Source organism: Centrocercus urophasianus, unplaced genomic scaffold, assembly GCF_019232065.1.
Source record: "Centrocercus urophasianus isolate 14NV4802_14NV808 unplaced genomic scaffold, USGS_Curo_1.0 seq_42, whole genome shotgun sequence".
In the NCBI taxonomy this organism is placed as follows: domain Eukaryota; kingdom Metazoa; phylum Chordata; class Aves; order Galliformes; family Phasianidae; genus Centrocercus; species Centrocercus urophasianus.
The window spans coordinates 3,643,058-3,662,903 of record NW_024885000.1 but is presented as its reverse complement, the minus strand read 5'-3'; the positions used below and the strand labels follow the sequence as shown (position 1 = coordinate 3,662,903).

Genomic DNA, 19,846 nt, shown 5'->3' with positions numbered 1-19,846 from the left:
CTGGTCAACCCAAGGGATTGGGATCCAGGCTTCCAGTGTAGAGATCTGGGGGCTTCCTTCCCCCTTCCCACCCTTCTTCCTTCTCCATATGATGCTTTCTCTGTGCTGGTCCATTGCTCTTTCCCCTGCCCTCCCCTCCCTTCTTACCTGTCTCATCCCCACATTTGAGGCTCAGCCTCCTCTGCCCGCTGCTTCCTGCAGCCAAATGCTGCACAGTGCATGGAGTCCTGGAGCAGGGACACTGCTTTGCCAGGGGGAACCAGCAGCAGCACACCCTGTGATGAGAGGCCCCCTCAGCTCCTGCACCAGCCCAAGTCCTGAACCAGGCACCACAGATCGATTGGCCCGCGATTTCCAGCTACCAGCAGCTTTTATTGTGCACCAAAACAAACACCAGATGCAACAAAAGTCACAGGTTTTTGCTGGGTTAGGTTCCTGTGCCCTGGCAGAGGGGGCAGATGCTTTGTCCCTTGGCATCTGCCAAGCAGCCAAGGCAAGTGACCGTGTCCCCCAGCCCCCACCTGATGTACCACTGCTGTCATGAGCTGGGCAGTGCTCAGTGGGGTGGGCTCATCCTTGCAGAGGGGACAGCAGCCAAATGCCAGCTGAGGACAAAGCTGTGCCCACTTCTAGGGACAGCACGGCTCCATCCATCTCCTGCCAGGGCATCTCACGTGGGTCTGGCTGCACTGATGGGGGGAAGAGTGCAGGGATAGGGCAGCCACACTCCATACCTGTGGCTGCACTGAGCCCCCCATTACTGGGGGACGTGGGGGGTGACAGGGCTGGGAGCCCCCCTGCTGCTCTGTGGGATGCTGCAAGTGAAGCCGATGGGGCTGTGGGGAGAAGCAGCCCCAGGTTGAGCACAGAGCAGTGCTTGAAGCACTGCTGAGGATGCTGCCTTCGCTGCCTTGCAGTGCTATGGCTCAGCCTGGAGCCGGATGGCAGCAGCACCCATCCCACTTGGAAAAGGGTCCCCAGCTCTGGGGTGAACACAGACCTACGGAGGGTGGTTTTGAGGGGCGAGAGTACTGAGCAGGCAGGGCAGAGAGGACAGAGGGAACAGTGAAGCCAATAGGCACAGTGTGAGCACGGGGCAGCTAAAGCAACCCAGCAGTGCTCAGTGCTGAATGGATGGATGAGGGGGATCCCGTTTCCTCCCATTGCCAGGCCCAGCAGCAGCAATGGCAGCAGGACACAGAGCTGCCGGGCAGCAGGGCTGAGCCGGGCTCGCTGTAAGGCGGTGGTGAGATGTCCTTGTGTAGGCAGGGACCTCTCTGTGGTCCTCTTGAGCATCTCATGGTCCAGTCTTGGGTATGTCCAGGGTCTCCTTTAATCGGTGGCTGGGGTAAAGCTCCTCTTCCCCCTTCCCACCGTCGGGACCTGCCCTCACCCCTGGGCAGGGAGGAGGCGAGGGAGGTGCCAGGGCTGTGGATGCAGCAAGGACAAAATAACTCAGGGTCCCAAGGGCCAGAGCCACTATTTGGAGATCTGCAGGGCTGTGACCACCGGCTTCATCTTGAAGTACTGCCTAAACCTTAGCTTTGCATATCTGCCAAAAGAGGGATGGACGTGAGACACGCACCCAGCCAGGGTTTTGGGATCCATCCAGTATTGAGCACTTGGACATTGGCCCCCTCAGCTCTGCAGAGCTCAGCACGGACTCACCTTAAGAAGTTAAAGTCTATGGTAGAGTATTTATCCTGGATCAGGCCCCAGCATGCCCACAGGAAATGGGATGCCTGCAACAGACAGAACAGGGATCAGAAGCAGCACAGCCCAGGCGTGGATTTCTATAAGCTCCAAAGGTGGATGGCAGCCCAGGTGAGGAAGGATGCTGAGCAGCAGTGCAGAGTGCTCAGGGTACAGCTTTGCTGCTGGAAATTTCTCCTGATCCCACAGCCAACATGAGATTTGGCCATGCTGGGATAGGTCCCTGCTGCAGCAAACAGCTCTGCTGGAAGGCGTGAGGGCAGAGCACAGATGTCCCAGCACACAGCTCCCTGCCCCAGGTCAAAGGGCTGCAATTCAGCTGTCAGACCTCTGCTTCAGCCTTCTCTGAAAATCACTTTTGTAAATGTTCCTGGCAAAAGCAAGCTGCTCAGGTTGCCAACTGGGACTCTGCAATCTCAGCGTCCTCAGCCAGCACTATCTGTGACCTTGCCCTGGAGCTCAGCAGCTCTGAGCATAGCCAGGCTCTGTGGGGCTGCCCCCAGCAGCACCTGAACCCTGTGAGTGAAAAGGAGAACACAGGGATCAAGTCAGCTCCTTCCCACCTCCCACCTCCAGCACTCACCAAAGAAAACTTGTTCACTTGCACATAGAGAGCCTCCAGCTCCTTCTCGGACACGGTGACCCCGTTGCCTCCCTGCCCCCCTTGGGTGAGCTGCTTGTAGGCCTGCAGGTAGGAGTGCAGCCACTGCAGCTGGGTCTCCTTGCTGGGGTACAGGCGGTAATCCACCTCCTTCACACCTGCAAGGGGAGAGGGGCTGTAGGTGGCCACAGGGCGGCTCTTTCAGGGCACACTGATGTGGCCGAAGCGTTCTCCCCATGTGAGTGAAACAACTGCAGCTCTGGGCTTGCACAGAGTGTTCAGCCCTCTGATTTGAGGCACCCACTCGGTTCATAGAGCCGAGTTCTTGCAGGCATCACACCTCAACCAGTGGATCAGGGCAAGCAGAGACGCTGCTTTGCACATCACCCAAGGAACTGCGTCCATTTCCCATCAAGAGATGCAGCTCTCTCCATTCCTCAAGGATGGGGAGATAGTGGGGAGCTGCCCCAACCCAGGGGGAGCTTCAGAGCCACGGAGAGGAGCCAGCTTACCTGCAAACTCATTGAAGTGATTCCCAATGTCAAAAGCCTGGTAGTTGTAGCCAGTGTACTCGTAGTCGATGAAACGGACGTGCTCTGCAAAGCAAAGCAATGGGTTGGGGCTGGAGCCATCAGCACCGGGGAGAGGGGAACAAAGTGACCCCTCTGCTGCTGCCACTGACCTTGAGCTCTGTTGTAGATGATGTTCTTGCAGAGCAGGTCATTGTGGCACAGCACGACGGGGGAGCCCAGCTGTGAGAGTGTGTCCTTCATCCAGGCCAGCTCATGTTCCAGCATCTCCAGGCTGGGCACGTCCTGGTGGAGGCTGGGGAAGGGGAAGGGGAGGAATCACTTCTGCTCACAGGGATCTCCCATAGGAGCAGAGGGGAAGCATTGCCCCCACTTCCCTCTGTGCATGTTATAAATGAATTCATTAGTGACACAGAGCAGTTATTGGTAGGGAAGCTGAGCTTCGATACTTGGTGCATCCTCCGTAGTCCCCAGGGCACCTGGCACGGCCTCAGCCATTCCCTTCATCTCTAAGACCAACCCAAAGGTGATGGGAATTCTTTGAATCCTCCAGGCCCCATACTCAGTAACCTCTGCAGCTGTTCCAAGAATGGAGCACGTTAATAATTACCACACTGGCTGTATGTATGGTGCAGCGTTGGGTAAAGCACTGGGAACAGCCCTGCATCCCATCCCAGGGACAGGGTTAATTATTTGCTTGATTTGGGGTTCGTTCACCTCCTCCACCTCTGGGGGCTGCCTGCACCCTTCCACAGAGGGCTGATGTGCCCTCACTCACCTGACACGAACCCGGGCTCCCAGCATGGCATCGCCCTCCCAGCAATGGGATGAAGCACTCTGAAATGGGGCTGGGCTGCCAGCATCCCTTCCAGCAGTGATAACAGAACCCTGCTGCTCAGATCCCACTGTAAGAAGGGCTTTGGGTTCCATCTTTTTCTAACGATGGCATAAAACACAGGCGAGATTCACAGGGAGGGTGATCACAGCACATGGGTGTCTGTGGTTCAGGTCAGATGCTGCCCAGGTGCTGTGCAACCATAGCACAGCAGGCAGCTGGGGCTGCCTCCATCCCATGAGCACCCCAAGCTCTCAGGGGTTTGTCCACAACTTTGTTCATGGAGGAACCACAAACCACAGGTGGCCAGCACTCCCCAAGCCCCTGCTCACAGAGCCCAGACTCCAGCAGAGGCTTTACCTGGAGACCCACGTCCCATAGGAGGAAGACCTACAGATGGGTGGGCAGTGGGTGCCCAAGCCAGAGCCTGGCTCTTTGGGATCCCTCTGCCTTTACCTGGGGTTGGGTACCTTTGGGCTGAGGTCCGTCTTCACAAGGGTGAGGTATTTGTGCAGCTTCTGCCAGAGGATGGGTTTGGGGAGGCTCCCGTTGGCGTGGATGGTGTGTACCCGGGCCATCTCCTGGGCCACCAGCCTGGAAGTGAGCAGAGGTGTGATTAGAAGTCTGAGCTGGGGAATGGAGCTGACTCAACAGAGATGCCCCAAAACACACGCACAGCCCAGCTAACTCCCTGTTCCATGCAAGTCCTGAGCCTTTGAAGGATCTCAAACGCCCATGTGGGACAGCTTCACCTTTCCAGGGTGAGCTCAGACTGAAGCCACGATCCTCATGCAACCCCCTTCCACAAAAAGCTTTAAAATCACAGCTGCCGACTTGGCCCCACCTGGGTGCACAGCACTGGGAATTCCGACCCCATCACCACCCAGATCTGAGCAAGGGGAGAATAGGACTGGAGCACCTCGGGTGCCAGTTTGGAGCAGGTAGAGAACTGAAAACATGCTCCCACTTCCCCCTGCTTCCTCCCTGACCCCATACGACCCAGCACTGGGGGTCCCACACACCTGAATATGCGGGGGTCCCGCACGTGGTCGGGCCCCAGGGCGATGCCAGGCAGGAACTCATAGCAGAGCCCATTCTGGAAGGCGCAGTAGAGGTCAGGGGCACAGCCATGGGCATGCAGCACCTGGAAGTTCCTCAGCTCCGTCTCCCGGTCCACAAAGAGCTCCGTCTTTCTACCATAGACACGGACCAGCACTGCATCTGCCATGTCCTCGTCCGTGTAGCAGGCCACCAGCTTGTTGGTGATGCCGTCGGTGAAGAGCTGCAGGGGAGAAGGGGCGGCAGAGCGATGCCCGCACGTCCCTGCCATGCGGGGTGGGCACTGGGAACCCCCTTCCTCATGGCACAGATACAGCAGTGGCAGTTATAGGCAATGGGGAAAGGGGAACACGGAGCAGCAGGACAGCAGGAAAAGCTGCTGTGGGAGGTGGCACAAGATCGCACGGGGTCAGGCACAACCTGCATGGGCACAAGGCTTCAGCTGCACCAAACCGTGAGCGTTTCTGGGGGGAAACTCACTGCTGTTTTTCACCTTGTTGCTCAGGGGTGGTGAGATGTGCTGCGAGCTCACCCGGCATCTCAGCGACCCTGGGAACCGGTCCCAAAAAAACCTTTTGGCAGAAACCACCGATGGCACAGCAAACAAGGCTGAGCAAACACCACCACCCCATCTCCTCCTCCTGACCCACCCCGCGGGGCCACGAGTCGCTGATAGGCAGGGACGTCTCTGCTGGGGACGTCTCTTGTCATTGCTCTGATGGTTCCTCACAGATGGAAAGAGAGTTTTGTTCTCCCGGAGCCCCAATTTGGCCGCCTGCCCGCGCACATGCGGGCCCCGTTCCTCCCGCGCCGGGGTCCTCACCCTGCCCTGGGCCGCAGCACGGAGCAGCCGCCATCTCCATGGGTATTACGAGGGGTTTGGGTTCCCATCACAAAGGCAGGATGCTCAGCCACAGAGAGGGGAAGCATCCCCGGTGCGTTCTCCCTTCGTCTCCTCGCTGTTTGGCGAGACGGAGCCGGTGCGATGCTGGAGGGTGCGTGGTAGGGAGCAGCGATGCTCGGGGGTGGGACAGCTAATTTTAGCTGGCTCACTCGGCAACTCACGCTCCTATGTGGGGTGCCTATATATAGGGCTTCCCTGTGCAGCCTGCCGAGGGAAACTCTGCACTGGAATTACACAGCCAGGCGCAACGGGCTGCGGTGTCCATCATCCTCACACCCGCAGCTGGGCAGGGTGATGCTGCAAGCAACCAAGCTGCAGTTCCTACCCGGCCAATCTGTCTTCCCACCACGATTTCAGCTTTTCTTGCCCTGCCAGGCTCCAGTAATGCAGCTTGCAGCACATGCTGCAGTGCTGTGCCAACGTTTGCCAGCTGCACGTGTGCACCTACAGGTGAGCAGCTCCTCCTCGAGGTGCTCAGCGCTGCCTCCACGCCAGGTCCACACGCAGTGCCTTGTTTTGCTGCCTCATGGCCCCATCACCCCTTTCCAGTGGATTTAATGGGATTACAGAGCCTTATCCCCTTTGAATTCCAGGCCATTGATTTTGGAGACTTGCACGCACATGGCTCGGCAGCAACCTGCATGCCCATGCATGGTGTGTGTGTAAAGGGAAACCAAGTGTGAGTGCACCAGGAGCTGTGCAGCAGCCCCAAGCCTTGTGCAAAGATACTGAAGAGGTGCAGCTCTGTGCCTGCTTGCCCCCTCCTGCAGCCCTGTGTCCCCATGCCCACGCTGGCTCTCCTTGAGCACCAACCACACCACAGCAGCGCTGGCCCTTATTGCAGCAGAGCACCTTGCTGCCAAAGTTAAAGCTAAAACAAATCCTAGGAGGGACAGCAGAGCCCTCTGCCATGCCTGAATCCTTTCAGCGTTGCTGCTTCCCTTCGGAGGTATTTATGCTGGTTGAGTCACTGTGACACCACACCAGCATGGAGATACTGCTGCCCAGGGAGCAGAACCAAAAGGACGAGGAGCAGCACAACATGCAGTGCATGGGGCTGAGGAGCCTGGCAGTTGGATGAGCACCCGGCCTCCTTATTTTCTGCACCCTGTCCCAAGCGCCGGGAGGGTTTTCCATGCTGCAGGCACAGCCTGGTACAGTCCCTGCAGGCAGCTGTGCCCCAACACTGCACACCGAGGCGGTGTGAACCAGGCACTGCTCCAGTCTGCAGAGGGAAGCTAACAGGAACGCTAATAGGAACCAGCTGAGAACAACGCACTGTTCCAATCCTCTCCCAATACCTCTTGCAGAGAGAAATGCAACCGGAGGATTTCCCCTTGATGTCTCCTAAGTTTTCTTCTCTTCTTCTTTTTTTTTTTTTTTTTTTTTTGGTCTTTTCTAAATTAAAAACACAACACATGCAAGCTGCTGCTGAACGCAAACTCCTCTCCATTCCTGGGCAGAACCTGGCCACCACAAAGCTGTGCTCCTGCTCCTTTCAGGCTCCCCATAAGCACCACATAGCTGTGCGAGGTGCTGCACAGCGCCTGGGACATTTCCTGCCCTCCCAACTATGCAGCCTGAGGAACTCGAACTCCAAGCTTCCTGTCCCTTACCATCTGCCCTTTCGTATGTATTTTCCTGCAGCTTCTTGGATTTAATTACACTTGGCTATTAATACATTTTTAATGGCACTCCAGGCACACAGGAAGCGTGTGCCTTCAGAGGACATGCATGCACACGTACGCGTGGTTGAGTGCATCCAGCTCTGCTGCCTGCCTGCTCCATGCCAATCCCAAGACATCCCACGGCGCTGCAGCCCCCAGCAGCCTCCTTTCTGCACCCCACACCTGGGCAGAGGCTTGGAGGAGGAGGACGGGAGCTGCTGATTCCCAGGAACTGCTGTGCCAGCTTGGGACAGGTGAGCCTTGCTCCATGCAGGATGTCAGCATTCATCCCAACTTGCTCTGTGCAAAGGAACCTGGTAAAAGTGCAAGCCTGCTGCTAAGCCACATGAGCCCTGCAGCTGCGATGTGTGGTGTCCGGTGGCACTGCCAGACAGTGCAGCACCTGTGGGGTAATGCAGGGGGGTTGACACCACGACCCCCAAACTCCAGCCCCGAGAGACCTTCTGCATCCACAGTCCTCATTCCGTGGCTCCCGATGGTGTCCCCAGAGCCTGTGCGTGGGGGGGCTCGGTGTGCAAGAGCTTTGCACACCTGCTCAGCCCCTGAGAGAACGGGGCACCGGTGTGTCGTACCCTCCACGTCAGGCCCTACAGCATCCTACAGCCCCTCCCACGGAACCCCCTCCGTGCACCCCCCGTACCTTGGTCTTCACCCTGGCCGGCTCCCAGCTGGGTCTCAGTTCCCGCATCAGCCGCAGCGCTCCGGGCAGCACGTCTCCTTCATCCACCAACACACCGAGCTGAAGCACGCCGGGAACCCCACGACTTCCACCTCCACCTCCTCCCCGTTCCGTATCCCAGCAATCCGGGCAGCGGCCGGGCGGTACGGCCATCCCCGGCTCCGAGCGCCCCGATCCGCGGCCCATGTGCCGGGGGCTGCCGCGGGGCCGGCGGCCGCGGGGAGGAGCCGCCCGCCGTTGGGAAGCCATGAGTCACCGGCCCGCCTCCCGCCGCCCGCCTCCCGCACCAGCGCCCGCCCGCATTGTGAGGTCAGCGGGACCCGCACCGGCCCCGCACCGGCCCCGCTCTGAACGCTGCGTTCGCCGCCTCCGGGCATCTCCGCCCCGCGCACCTGCGGGCTGCGTTCCGAAGCCTCTCGGCAGCGCTGACGTTTCTGGGGGATTTGGGCAGCTCGGAACCTTGCGGCTGGGATTTGGGATCGGGGTTGAGCTTTGGGGCTTAAATGGGGGCTGAAGGAGGTTGGAGCAGGGCTGCGGCGGGGGGTCGGGATGGGGGTGGGAGGGGATGCGGCACCCCGAGGTGCAGGTTGTGCCCTGAGGTAACGGGTGGCATCCTATGGTTCGGGGATTGGTGATGCACAGCCAGGAGTTGGATCCAGACAGTCTTTTCCAGCTCAAAAGTTGGACTCGGCGATTTGTCTGTGTGCCTTTCAAATCAAGATATTCTGTAATTCTATCGTCTCCACCAGGAGCTGCACTCAGTGGGTCCCATCCAATCCAAAAGCTGACATCTGGGACCCTTCCAAATCAAAAAATCCTATTCTACAATCTTAAAATTTCCACCAGTTCTCTGTTGCTGTCCTCTCCGGACCCAGGCAATACACTCACCTCCCATCAACTGGGATTTACAGGCGAGCTGCAGAGAGGTTGAGTGGTTAAAGACAGAGCATCACCCACCCGCCGGCCCCCTGACACCAGAGCAGCCTCAGTTCATTATCATAGGAAATAACAACGGCTCCGAGCACAGAATGCCCCCTCCAAAGTTTACAGCTGGCTGCGGCTGCCGCCGACTAAATGGACCATGGAGACTTGGGGAAAATCGTTCAAGGAAGGGGAAGAAAATAAACCAGTTCCCTGCTTTGCTATATATAGAGCGAGCGCTGTCAGTTTTAATAGGATGGCCGTAATTGCTCCGGTCTCTTTGCTGGGCCGAGCGTGGCCTAATTGCTCGCCTGTAACGATCACAAGTGTTAATACGGGGCAGTTGCGGGTTAGCAGTGCCTTGCAGCCAGCTCTGCACAGCAGGCACCAGGAAATGGCCCTGGCACAGGCTATTAGAGGTGCTAATGGGCAGGCTGAAGGGCCAGCAGCAGCCCAAACGTTTTTCTCTCCCGCTGCTCCGAGCAACTGCGCTGAAAAGGAGCAGAACCAGACCCAAAGGTGCATCCTGTCTCAGATGGGCCCCACAGCTTTCAAGCATCTCCCTGTGGCTGTAAGGCTGTGGCTCCAGAGCTGATCCGTGTAGACCCTCCCCCCCGCGGCTGCCTCTCCCCATTCCCTGGGTTTCCTGTGCTGCAGAGCAGCTGAATGCTGTGACAGTGCTCAGGAAGCACCGGGTGAGAGCGGGTGGGGAGGGGGGTCACTTCCATCTGCCCCCCCCATCCTCACCCTTCTCCCTGCCTCACAGTGATGCAGAAGGGGATGGAAAGCAGTGAGGAGCACCCAGGGTGCCTTTCCCATCCCAGGGATGCACAGCTTGATGCTAAGAGGTTTAAATACTCAAGCTTGGCTACACGCTGCCCAACACCCTGCCAAGGGCAAAAACTGGCAGCTTGGCCACTGCTCAGAGCCTGGGCCTTGCAGGAAAGGAGGCTGGCAAGGCTGCAGCCTGGCTGGCAGCATCCCATGCTGTGCTGGAAGGAGAATTGCTCCCAACCCTCACCAGGATTCACTCTGGGAAATCAGCAGCCATTGCTGGTGGCAGGGTGAGGAGGAGAAGCTCCTGCAGCACGGTGCTGTGCTCGTTACAGGTGTGTTCCCAGGGCTCAGCTGTGCTCACAACCAGGGGGAGATGAGAGCATTGCCAACTGCTTGGCTTTGGGATGGGCTCAGATTTGCAGCTGGTTCTCAGCTCTCTGACACAACAGCGAAGAGCAGCCTGCAGCGCTGCCTGCTTAAAGCACAGCGGTGGATCCCAGCAGAGAACACTTCTTCCCCAGTTCCCGTAAGGGAACTTTTCCTCCTTTCTCCCTCCTCGCAGAACGCTCAGCTTCCTGCTGCTCTGGGGTTGTTTAATATTAAATTGCAGAGAGGGGCAGGGTTAACAGCAGCTGAAAGAACCATCGCTGTAAGCAGCCTAATGACACCGATTAATTTGCCTCCCATCTAAGAACAGCAACCAAACATCGCTCCACAGCGTCTGCAACCTGCAAAGCTCCTCTGCCCCAGCCAGCAGCAACGCACATCACCCTGCAAAGCCTCCGGAGGTGCAGCTCCAGCTGCAGGATCCCGCTTTGATTCCTCAGCGCGATGCTCCCGGGCTCCGCTCTCCCCCCCCCCGTGGCAGCGGAGGCTCTCGGGAAGCAGAGCGGGGGTTTTGGAGTGGGAGAACGCGAGGATTTGCAGTTGCTTCAGTGCAGAGAGGAGGTGGCTGTGCTTTAAGGAAGCGCTGCTCTCGTTTGCGTGTCGAATCGCTCTCTCCCCGGCGATGCTCCCTGCTTCTCAGCTGCCTCCCAGCCCCCCCCCGGCGGTCAGCGGGCGGTGGCGAAGCCGATGCGGTTGTTGCGACGGTCGAATTTGGTGTAGTAGTGCCCGATGAAGCTGGCACCCAGGATCCAGAGGGGTCCAGCCGGGGGTGGGACGTCCAGCCCTGAGAGAGCCACCACGCAGATGTCCTCCCCGTACTGGGTTTGCTGCAGAGAGGAGCAGACTCTACGGTAGATGAGGTGGCAGGAGGGAGATTTCCAGCTCAACGTGTGCCCTGTGCTTGGCTTTGATTTCCCTTCTACCACAGAGGGTTGCCCTTGCCTGGCTCTGCTGGCTCCATATGTCTCCCACCCCAAGGAAGCAGCAGTGGGCTGCTCTGCCTCACCTGGACATCTCTGCTGCACGTGAGAGCGTGGAGAAACAGCGAGCAGCATCGCTCTGCGACTGCTTGCAGGGATGCAGGGAGAAGTGCATCCCCACCAGCATCCCATCCCCGCCCTCACACAGGGACACAGCTTACCCTGAGGACGTAGGCTGAGCCATTGAGCGTGTATGCCTTCCCTCCCAGGTGGAAGGAGATGTTGGGCAGCTGGGGGACCTTCTCACAGTCAACCACGTACTGCAGGAGGAGGAGGAGGCAGCGCTGAGCCTGAGGATGGGCTGGGGAGAACGTGGGGATGCAGCTGGGCTTTGCTCACCTCTCCTTCAGTCATCTCTGCTGCTCCAATGGCTTTCATCAGCACGGACACAGGGCCGGCTGGGCCAGTGATGTAGGATGCTCCGGTGTCAATGGCCACTGAGCAGCCCTCCTTGCAGAACAAGATTTCAGCCCCTACAGACACCCTGGGACAGAGGCGAATCCTGAACTCTCGTGATGTTTGCAGCTCAGAAGCAGCAGCTGGGCAGAGCACATGCTGATCCCAGTGCCTCCAGCACACAACCCCTCTGGGATCACTCCCTTCAAGTTCCTCAACAAGGCTTCATCATGTATCTTTTGTTGGTCTCGGTGGTGGTATTTTATTTTATTATTATTTTTTTTTAAGCTAAAAAAAGCAGAATTGTTTCAGCATCTCACGCTGCTCCTGCAGGCTGACAGGGGTTAAATTCTTCCACTGCAGCTTCCAAGGGAAATCAACCCACAGTGCCTCCCCCTCTGCATTCCCCAGCACTGTGAGATGAGCTGAACATCATCGTGGTGCAGCTCTGTGCTGGAAGAACCGACCCCACTCCCTTTCCCTCTTAGAGTACAAAGCATCCCACTGCCCACAGCCCCATTCTCCCAAGCCCACCTTTATGTGCCCAGGGCAGTATTTGGATGATGTGCCCCATATCCTCACCCCTTCATGCTGATCTGCCAGTACCCGTTCCTGCTGATGCTCAGGTAGTGGAAGTCCCCAGTGTAGTAGGCTGGGTCGGTGCCCCCCAGGATGATTTCCCCACCGGGTTTCAAAGGAGAATTCCTAGGGTGCAAAGCACAGCGGGGTGACCCTCCTTCACTTGGGGTTCCTGGGGCAGGGAGCATGCAGTGCTGTCAGCCTGGTGAGCAGTGGCAAAGCAGGAGCCATCCTGGTTTAGTGAGGGGGATGTGAGACCACAGGGGTGAGGATTGGGGCAGGTGGGTGCTGAGGACAGGTGAGGGCAGAGCCCAGGGCTGGAGCTCCTAGGAGCCAGCACTGGGGTCTGTGGTGCTGGCAGTGGGTGCTGCCTCCAGAGAGCTCACGCTTTTCATCTTCTTACTTTGAAGCTCTGCAAAGAGAGAAATGTTCTGTGAGCCTGTGGTCTGTGGGTGGCTGCATCCCAGAGTGCCAAGGGCACTGAAACAGCAACCTGACCAGGCTGCAATGGCAGCTAGCATCCTTGGGACTCATTCATTATTAAAGAATCCATCTTTAGATGGGATAAAGAGCTACAGACTCTACTTAGGCGTGCATCTGCCTCCTGTGCTGCCTCATTCCAGCCCATCTCCTGCAGGCAAATTCCACCCAGCCTGGGTCTCACAGCCCCAGCCATAGCTTCTTCACAGTCCCAAGCTGCATCCCCAGCACGCTGAGGCTGCAATGCCCAGCCCTGCAAAGCAACCCCCTCCCCACCTTGAAACCCACCGGTTGTAGTAGACAGAGAACACGTCCTCCTTGAGGATCTGCTGGGAGAGGATCCGGTCGAAGACAGGGGTGATGCCATCGATGGCCTGGCTGGGGTAACCCATGCCCAGGACCCCATCAAACCTGGCAAAGATGAAGGGGAATGCAGGCAGCACCGTGGCCTCAGCGAAGACCTGGATGATGGGGATGTCCGATACCTGGGGAGGGCACAAGGGTCTCTGCATTGGGAGACTGTGGGGTAAAACCCAGCAGAGCTCCCATACTTTCAGGTAAATGGTTGTGCTCATAAGGGGAGCAGAGCCAACTGCTCCAAAATTCAGGGTGTGCTCTCACCATGACCACATCCTGGCTGAGGAAGCCTTTGACACTGCCTGTCCCGTAGCGGATGGAGAAGCCTGTACCATTGGCTATGTATGTCCGTGACTTGGAGGAGTCATAGCGGCTGTGGGAAACTGGGGAGAGGCAGGAAGGCATCAGAAACAACAAGGGAGGGGGCAGCAGAGCCAGCTAGAGCTCCGTGCATCCCTTGAGATGAAGGGATTTGCCCACATCCACTGGAAAACCAAAGGGTGAGGATGGAGAGTGTCCCCTCCCCACCCCCAGCACTCACTGCAGGCGCTGTAGAGTGGGGAGCACTTGCAGGACGGCACCCACAGGTTGGCTGAGCCCGTGTCAAAGACCACCTTGAAGGTCTGCGGGGGGGTGCCGATGCTGATCTCACCGTAATACTGCGTCTGGAAGAAGCACAGCGCCGGCAGAATGACTCGGGCTGGGTCCTCCTGCGGCTCATAGAACCCGTGAGGTGGGGAAGATGGGGGGGCAACAAACATTCCGTGCGTGGGGAGGGGCTCACATCCAGGTAGTTGGTGAGGAGGGTGGGAGCCGTTCCGTTTTGGGGGCCGCCCGCCCCGCCTCGCCTTTGCCGCAGCTCGGGAAACACGTCGGCCACCTTCACGCCCATCTCCTGCAGCGTCTGCCGGATGGAAGGCATCCTCCGCAGAGCGATCCTGCGGGCAGGGGAGGGGGCTGTGGGACACCCCCAAGAGGCAGCATCTCCCTGCCCTGGAAGATCCGAGCTCTAGGTGGCAGCAGCTGCCCGCAGGGTCCCGGCCCAGCGGAGGGATGCGCGGATACGGGGATGGGACACGGTGCTGTAGGGGTGCCCCGCACACAACGGGGGGTTTGTGATGTGCTGAAGCTCAGCTCGTTGGTTTTGCAAGTGGAAGGAGTCGTGCTGGCTTCGGAGGTTGGAATGGAAGGAGAGGTGCTGCTGTGCCATGCAGCGCTCAGAGGGAGAGGGGAAGAGAAGCAAGGAGGGTGAGGTGTGCTCAGTGCCAGAGAGGAGGAGGAGGAGGAGGAGAAGGGAAGGTGTTTCTCAGCAGCCTGGAGGAGCAGAGAAGAGAGCTCTGTGGTCCTCAACACCAAAAAACAAGCAAACAAGGAGATGGCAAAACCCAGCACATGGTGCTCCTTTAGCAACAACTCTACCTCTGCAAAGCCAGGGCTGGTGAGTGGAAGAAGCCAGCACTCCATGCAATGGCCACGACGAGCAGACACTGCTGCAGCCTTCTGCTGCCTCCTGCCAGCATCTCGTGCTCCCAGCGCAGCCTCCTCCTTCACCAGAGACTTCTCCACATCCCCAAGGAGAGAATGTTTTATAGGCTGGCTTTCTGCCTCCCTGTGGGTTTCTCCTCCCAGTTGGCTGAGGGCAGCATGATTGTAGGTGGGCACAGCCAGTTATCAGGGTTAACAAGGGCAGCTGTGGATAGCTGGGAGCTGATAACCTCCATTATCTGCAGCTGATGGCATTGCTGTGTCAGCCCCGAGCACCAACAGCACACTGCATGCAGGGCATGGGCCAAATGCCTGCTGCCACCAGGGAGGAGAGATGGACAGTGGTGGGGATACACGGGGCGATGGCTCAGGTCTGGTCGAGCTGTGCTGCTAAGGAGCAGAGAAAGAGGGGAATAGAGGAATGGGGATTTCCTCTAAGATTGAGGGTGGAAATGGCAAACGCAGCTCCTTGGCCATAAACCTACCAAATGCTGCTGTCCTCATAGGGGCTGCTCTGAGCACAGGGAAAAGTCTGCCCCTCGTTTTCTCACCCCAGTGAGGGAGCAGAGACTTGTGCACAGAACAGCTGAGCTCGTTGCAGTTGTATAAGCAGCTACAGCCTGGCCAGGCACAATGTGATCACTGCAGTGTGCAGGAGCACAGCTCATGGTGCCCAAGCAGCACATGGTGGGGATGCACAGGTGATGCAGACAGCAAGCTGAACTGCTCAAGAACTGCAACAGCAAAGGACTCCTTCACACAAGTTGTGCTGCTGGCTCCCAGCTCTTGTTGCTGCAGTTCCCTGCTCAGCACCCAGCCCTGGTGCATGGAGGATGGCTGCTGGATTGAGCCCCGTGGCTCCAAGCCCAGCACTTGACCTCAGGATCCAGGGAACCTCGGTGGGAAACGACTGCAGCAGCAATAAAAATGTTCTCAGAAGAAACCTGATGACACACTTGCCCCTTCCTTGAAGCCCACAGCTACACAAACACACTGGTGTGCTCCCACTGCTGCCAGGATTTGCTCAGGGCACTGCTGGCACCTTCACCTGGGGACGCAGAAGCTGGGGGGCACAAGGAGGGTCCCCCCCACCACCTCACCTCCAAACCTGGGGCTTCACAGCCTCCTGCACCCTGAACTCCTCAGGGCTTTGGGTCGCAGGGTTTGGAGCCAGAGGAGGGCTGAACCCAGCAGGCACCTCATCTGCCATGGCCCCATTTCTCCCAGCCTTGACGTCTTTTCCCATGCCAGGTCCTGGGGCTGCGTCACCAGGGGCAGCCTTGCAGGGTCAGGAGGCAGCAGCCCGGCCCCTGGCAAGGAGCCACAAGGAATAAATCCCCTTTCCGGGCATCCTAAGTCCCCAGAGGAGGGACTCTGGGGTACAGCGTCACTTCTAAAGGGGCCACATCAGCCAGAAGAAGGTGAACTCAGGGCATGGGGCCATGGGGCTCTGAGGTTTCCATCTCTGCTGTAACCAGGAGGAGCACATCCACAGGACCCCAAGGATGCTCCTCCCTCCACACAAGGAAAAACCCCAGGAGGCATTTTCCACCCCCAGTAGGAAAAGCAGCTGGTGCACGGGAGCAGCGAGAGAAAGACCTGGCACAGGGCTTCAGCTAACCAGCAAAGGGTGCATTTGTGCACAGAGCTGCAGGGAAAGGAGCACTGCTTAACTTAATGCAGCACAGGGGGAACAGCCCCAGGGACATCAGCTGCTCTGAGACTTACTGAAGTTATCCCTCACCCCCTGGGAGAGCAGAGCTGCAGGGGCCATGCTGAGCTCTTCCCATGCAGCCTTAAAGCACAGAGGAGCTTTGCTCCTTGCATCAACCCAACCTGATATTGCAGGCTCAGGATGGGAGGATGTCAGGCAGAGCTGAAATCCCCCCATTTGATTTGCTTGCTGCTGTGATGGACACCAGCTGCAGGTGCTCCATACAGTTCCTCATCCTACAGAGATGAAAATTAAACTTATCTGGAAATAAAAGGGGAACATTCCTCAATGGCTTCCTGCCTGCTTTCAAGGAACCAAATCACTAAGCTAAAAGTGAAGGAAAATGCTTTCCAAAGGGAAACAAAAGCTTCCCTGCAAGGCACGGCTGAAAAGCTCGAGCACCAAAGCAGCTTTTGGGAAGGACTACAGAGGGTCTGGGTTACACCAGCACTGAGGGAACTGGGCCATTGACTTCAGCAGTGTCAGGGCTTCACCTGGAATGATTTCTTAACATCAGCACTGCTGCAGAACATATTGAGACAGCATCCTATTGAGTTGGAGGGGAAAACACAGGCAAGTTTTTCATGAACATCCCAAAGGTGCAGCTTGGCCATAAGAAGCTGCTTTATAGCCCAAATGAGGCTTTTTACCTGCAAGCAGACACAGCCACACACCAGGGGAGCTTTGGGTCCCACTCACCTGTACTGTGGCCAAACCCCACTGGGCTCACCAAGCAGCTCCAATCCTCAGTGCTTCGCCACTACAGCTGGACTTAAAGCAGGACCAGCCCCACTTCTGCCATCCTCCAAGGCACCAGGAAACCACAGAGGAAGCTTCAAAGGGGAGGAGATCTACAGACACCCCCCTCCAGACAGCAGCATCCCATAAGCACAGCCCCACACACAGCAGAAGAACCCCAAACTCAGGGGGCTGCCATGCTTTATTCCTGCTGGAGAGCTCTGAGACCCCAGGTGTGGCAGAGGAGTCACTGCTCCACAGCAGCCAAACTGTTCCCAAATCTGCTCTCACCTGCTGCAGACCCTGCCAGCACCTCCAATACGCTCAGGCTGCACTCCAATAAGGAGGGAACATGTTTAACTCAAACTCATTAATTAATTCCTGCCATTTAAGAAAGGTATCTGCGCAGGGACCAGCTTTGATGTGATTGCCCTGGTTTAATTAAACTCATTGCTTGCACCCGGCTTCCCAAGTGCTCATAGAATCCCAGCTTGTATCCATTGAGCTCGTTCCTCTGACTGCAGAGCTGTGGGGTTACCCAACCTGTTCTCTCCTGGAGAGAGGCTGTTCTGCACCCTAGCAGAGCAGTTCCTGGCCCCACACCAGCCCCGCTGTGCTGCCATCAGTACGCCCAGCCCTGCTCCCAGCTGGGTGCATCCCATGGGAAATGGGGCTGTGGGAAACGTGAGTGCTCAGATAGCAGCCCTGTGTCCATGTGCTGCCCTACAAGTGCTTCGCCCCCCCTCTCCCCCCCACCCCAATATCTCAGTTAATTCATATCCCTGGATGTCATTTGCTTTTTCGTGGTGACTGGATTTTAAAGGGGTAATTTACTCTCCTCCGATCAGGTCATTAAATGTTATTGTGGTTTAATGGGTGTTTTCCTAACCTCTCCTGTCCTCTCCCTCTGCTCCCTGGGCTCTGCTTGCCACGGCCCACGGTCCTGCTGGGTGCGTGGGAAGGCAGCTGCAGCCACTGGGGTTGTCCCTGTGTCACCTCCAATCACGGCCATGGGAAGGTCTCCATGTCACCTCCAGCCATGGCCACAATGCTTCTTAGTGGCCCTAAGAAAAGGCTCCAAACCCCAGAAAAAAAGCCTCAGTACAGTCTCAGACACACTTTTTAAAATGAAATCCAGCTCTCATGAGGGAAAGACAACAACACCAATAATAATAATAATAATAATAACAACAGTAATTACAAAGCCTGCCTGGCGCAGCCTGCGAGGCACCATCCCTGCAGCACAACCATCTCCAACCCCCAGCAGGACTGAAGGGCCACTCGTGCTGTCCCACCTGTGACATTATCCATCCCGTGGTCACACTATGGAGCTGCTGTCACCCAGTTTCTCCAAGAGCTGTAAGATGAACCATTCCTGATTAGCAGCACAATACTCCACGAGCAGCAGGGAGACTGTGCTGACCTCCTCCCGCATGCCCACAGTGCTGCTTTAATGCAGCAATGCCAGCAATTTCTATCCCCCAAGGACTGCATCCCCAAAGGTCCACACCCAGAGAGCCTTGCCCAGCGCCCTGCTCACCTTGTTCAGAACAGGGATATTCACCAGCGAGCCCAAAAAGCCAAAAACCACGGGGAAAAAACTCCTGCACCGAAACAAAAGGCTCTGTTAAGCCTGCCACGGTAGATGCTGGTGGCATGGATTGGTTTCGTGTGGGTCCACGCAGACCTGAAGAGTGTGATGAAGCCATAAGCTTCCAGCAGCATCCCCAGGAGCGGCCACCGCATGAGGACGATGAGGACCCCCCCAAGGAAGAAGCTGCTGCCCTTCATCTTTTGCCTTTGGAAGAAGAAGGTGAAGGTCCTCCTGAAGCCGATGATGAAGACCAAACCGGAGAGAAAGAGGATCTGGGAGGAGGCAGCAAGGAGGGGTGAGAGCAGCCCTGCCCTATGGCCACTTTGCTCCAGAGATCTCCCCCCTCCCCTTCCCATGCCATACTCACGTTCCCAAAGGCCAGCAGCACCGAGTCGAAGTATAGGAGCATCCCAAAGAGGATGAAGAAGATGCCGAAGCCGACCAGCCCCACACCAACCCCTGTGGAGGATGGGCTGAAATGAGGGTTTGGATGCACTGCTCTGCTCCCACCCAAGCAGCGCTCGCTTTGCTCAGGGCCACCCTGTCCCATTCCCTCCCAGAAATGTCCCTGTGATTTCTCTCCCCCCCGCTGAAGTCCTGGGGAGGCTGTAAACCCTATGAATTCAAGGTGGCTGCGAGGTGTAGAATCAATCACAGGGTAAACTAACCAGGAAGGTCACCCTCCACACGACCCCAGGTGGTTGCACGAAGGGTAGAACAGAGGTTCTGGTGGGGGCAAGGGGCCGGGCACCTCCCTGCTTGCCTTCCATACACAGCCCCCACCCCACTGTGCCAATCCCCCTGTGAATCACATCCAACCCATGACCCCAGCGCCATGCAGTTTGCCATCACCCCCTCTCTCTTCCCCGGTGCCCCCAGCCCAACTGTGGGGTCAGCACCCCCAGCACCCCCCACGAGCATCCCACCCTGGTGCCCAACTCACTTTGGAAGTCGCTCAGAGTCACCATTTTGCCCCACTGCTCCTCGTGTCGGGCGCTTCCCAGCAGTGACCCTTGGAAAGCCCTTTAGTCCCCACGTCATCCTGCAAATCATTAACGGCCCTGCAGCTGCTCGGGGGGGGGAGTGGAGGGGGATCTCCCTATGGGGCACATGCAACCCCAGGCTCACCCCACAGTTTGCAAAGGGGATGCTTTAATCCATGGAGGTTTTTTGGCCTGTTTGGTATCAGTGTGATTTCTTTTGCTCCGGCTGAGGGCTGCGCAGCTGCATTCAAAATAATTCCCAGCTGGGAAAAGAGACATCAGTGGGAAAAAGAACCCTAAGAAAGGATGAGAGGAGAGCACACGTGGGCTGAGCATCGTGCTGCACAGGGCCGTCTGTCCCACCCCTCTTCAATCCAACACTGCAATCATTACCTCTGCACAAACGACACCGACACGGCGCTGTTTCGGAGATACTTTTATTTCTC

The 19,846-nt window shown here is 57.4% G+C and overlaps 3 protein-coding genes across 8 annotated transcripts; all 3 read right to left on the bottom strand.

Moving 5' to 3' along the window:
- Positions 1 to 351: 351 nt before the first annotated feature.
- ETNK2 (ethanolamine kinase 2) lies at positions 352 to 8,210 on the bottom strand. 4 transcript variants are annotated; one of them, XM_042833606.1, is made up of 8 exons: positions 7,971 to 8,210; positions 4,702 to 4,961; positions 4,136 to 4,273; positions 2,997 to 3,139; positions 2,827 to 2,910; positions 2,297 to 2,472; positions 1,669 to 1,742; positions 352 to 1,552 (listed from the first exon to the last, which is right to left on the bottom strand). In XM_042833606.1, the coding sequence occupies exons 1-8, from the start codon at positions 8,193 to 8,195 to the stop codon at positions 1,480 to 1,482; spliced, it is 1,173 nt and encodes a 390-aa protein (XP_042689540.1). In that variant the 5' UTR covers positions 8,196 to 8,210; the 3' UTR covers positions 352 to 1,479. The 4 variants fall into 4 exon arrangements, with proteins under 4 accessions (XP_042689540.1, XP_042689542.1, XP_042689543.1 ...); XM_042833608.1 differs by having other exon boundaries at positions 4,702 to 7,609; positions 7,971 to 8,060; XM_042833609.1 differs by having other exon boundaries at positions 4,702 to 7,623; positions 7,971 to 8,058.
- A 1,666-nt stretch (positions 8,211 to 9,876) lies between these two features.
- Positions 9,877 to 17,830, bottom strand: REN (renin). 3 transcript variants are annotated; one of them, XM_042833763.1, is made up of 11 exons: positions 16,785 to 17,830; positions 14,306 to 14,761; positions 13,671 to 13,824; positions 13,428 to 13,551; positions 13,151 to 13,269; positions 12,818 to 13,014; positions 12,453 to 12,461; positions 12,053 to 12,175; positions 11,414 to 11,558; positions 11,236 to 11,334; positions 9,877 to 10,921 (listed from the first exon to the last, which is right to left on the bottom strand). In XM_042833763.1, the coding sequence occupies exons 2-11, from the start codon at positions 14,404 to 14,406 to the stop codon at positions 10,760 to 10,762; spliced, it is 1,233 nt and encodes a 410-aa protein (XP_042689697.1). In that variant the 5' UTR covers positions 14,407 to 14,761; positions 16,785 to 17,830; the 3' UTR covers positions 9,877 to 10,759. The 3 variants fall into 3 exon arrangements, with proteins under 3 accessions (XP_042689697.1, XP_042689696.1, XP_042689695.1); XM_042833762.1 differs by lacking the exon at positions 16,785 to 17,830 and adding an exon at positions 14,857 to 15,730; XM_042833761.1 differs by lacking the exon at positions 16,785 to 17,830 and having other exon boundaries at positions 14,306 to 15,730.
- Positions 17,831 to 17,972: 142 nt separating this feature from the next.
- On the bottom strand, positions 17,973 to 19,428 carry GOLT1A (golgi transport 1A). The gene is made up of 5 exons (XM_042833764.1): positions 19,361 to 19,428; positions 18,785 to 18,876; positions 18,511 to 18,689; positions 18,364 to 18,427; positions 17,973 to 18,180 (listed from the first exon to the last, which is right to left on the bottom strand). The coding sequence occupies exons 1-5, from the start codon at positions 19,383 to 19,385 to the stop codon at positions 18,142 to 18,144; spliced, it is 399 nt and encodes a 132-aa protein (XP_042689698.1). The 5' UTR covers positions 19,386 to 19,428; the 3' UTR covers positions 17,973 to 18,141.
- Positions 19,429 to 19,846: the final 418 nt, after the last annotated feature.

Coding starts and splice junctions, on each gene's coding strand:
- REN (XM_042833763.1), bottom strand. CDS start 14,406: ATGCTGGCAGGAGGCAGCAGAAGGCTGCAGCAGTGTCTGCTCGTCGTG. Junction 11,559..12,052: donor TGGCAGATCAGCATGAAGGG/GTGAGGATATGG, acceptor CCTCTGTCCCAG/GGTGTCTGTAGGGGCTGAAA. Junction 11,335..11,413: donor CAGAGATGACTGAAGGAGAG/GTGAGCAAAGCC, acceptor CTCCTCCTGCAG/TACGTGGTTGACTGTGAGAA.
- GOLT1A (XM_042833764.1), bottom strand. CDS start 19,385: ATGGTGACTCTGAGCGACTTCCAAA. Junction 18,690..18,784: donor TGCTGCTGGCCTTTGGGAAC/GTGAGTATGGCA, acceptor GCCTCCTCCCAG/ATCCTCTTTCTCTCCGGTTT. Junction 18,181..18,363: donor ATATCCCTGTTCTGAACAAG/GTGAGCAGGGCG, acceptor TTCATCTTACAG/CTCTTGGAGAAACTGGGTGA.
- ETNK2 (XM_042833606.1), bottom strand. CDS start 8,195: ATGGGCCGCGGATCGGGGCGCTCGGAGCCGGGGATGGCCGTACCGCCC. Junction 4,962..7,970: donor CGGCCAGGGTGAAGACCAAG/GTACGGGGGGTG, acceptor TCTCCCCTGCAG/CTCTTCACCGACGGCATCAC. Junction 2,911..2,996: donor CATCTACAACAGAGCTCAAG/GTCAGTGGCAGC, acceptor TTTGCTTTGCAG/AGCACGTCCGTTTCATCGAC.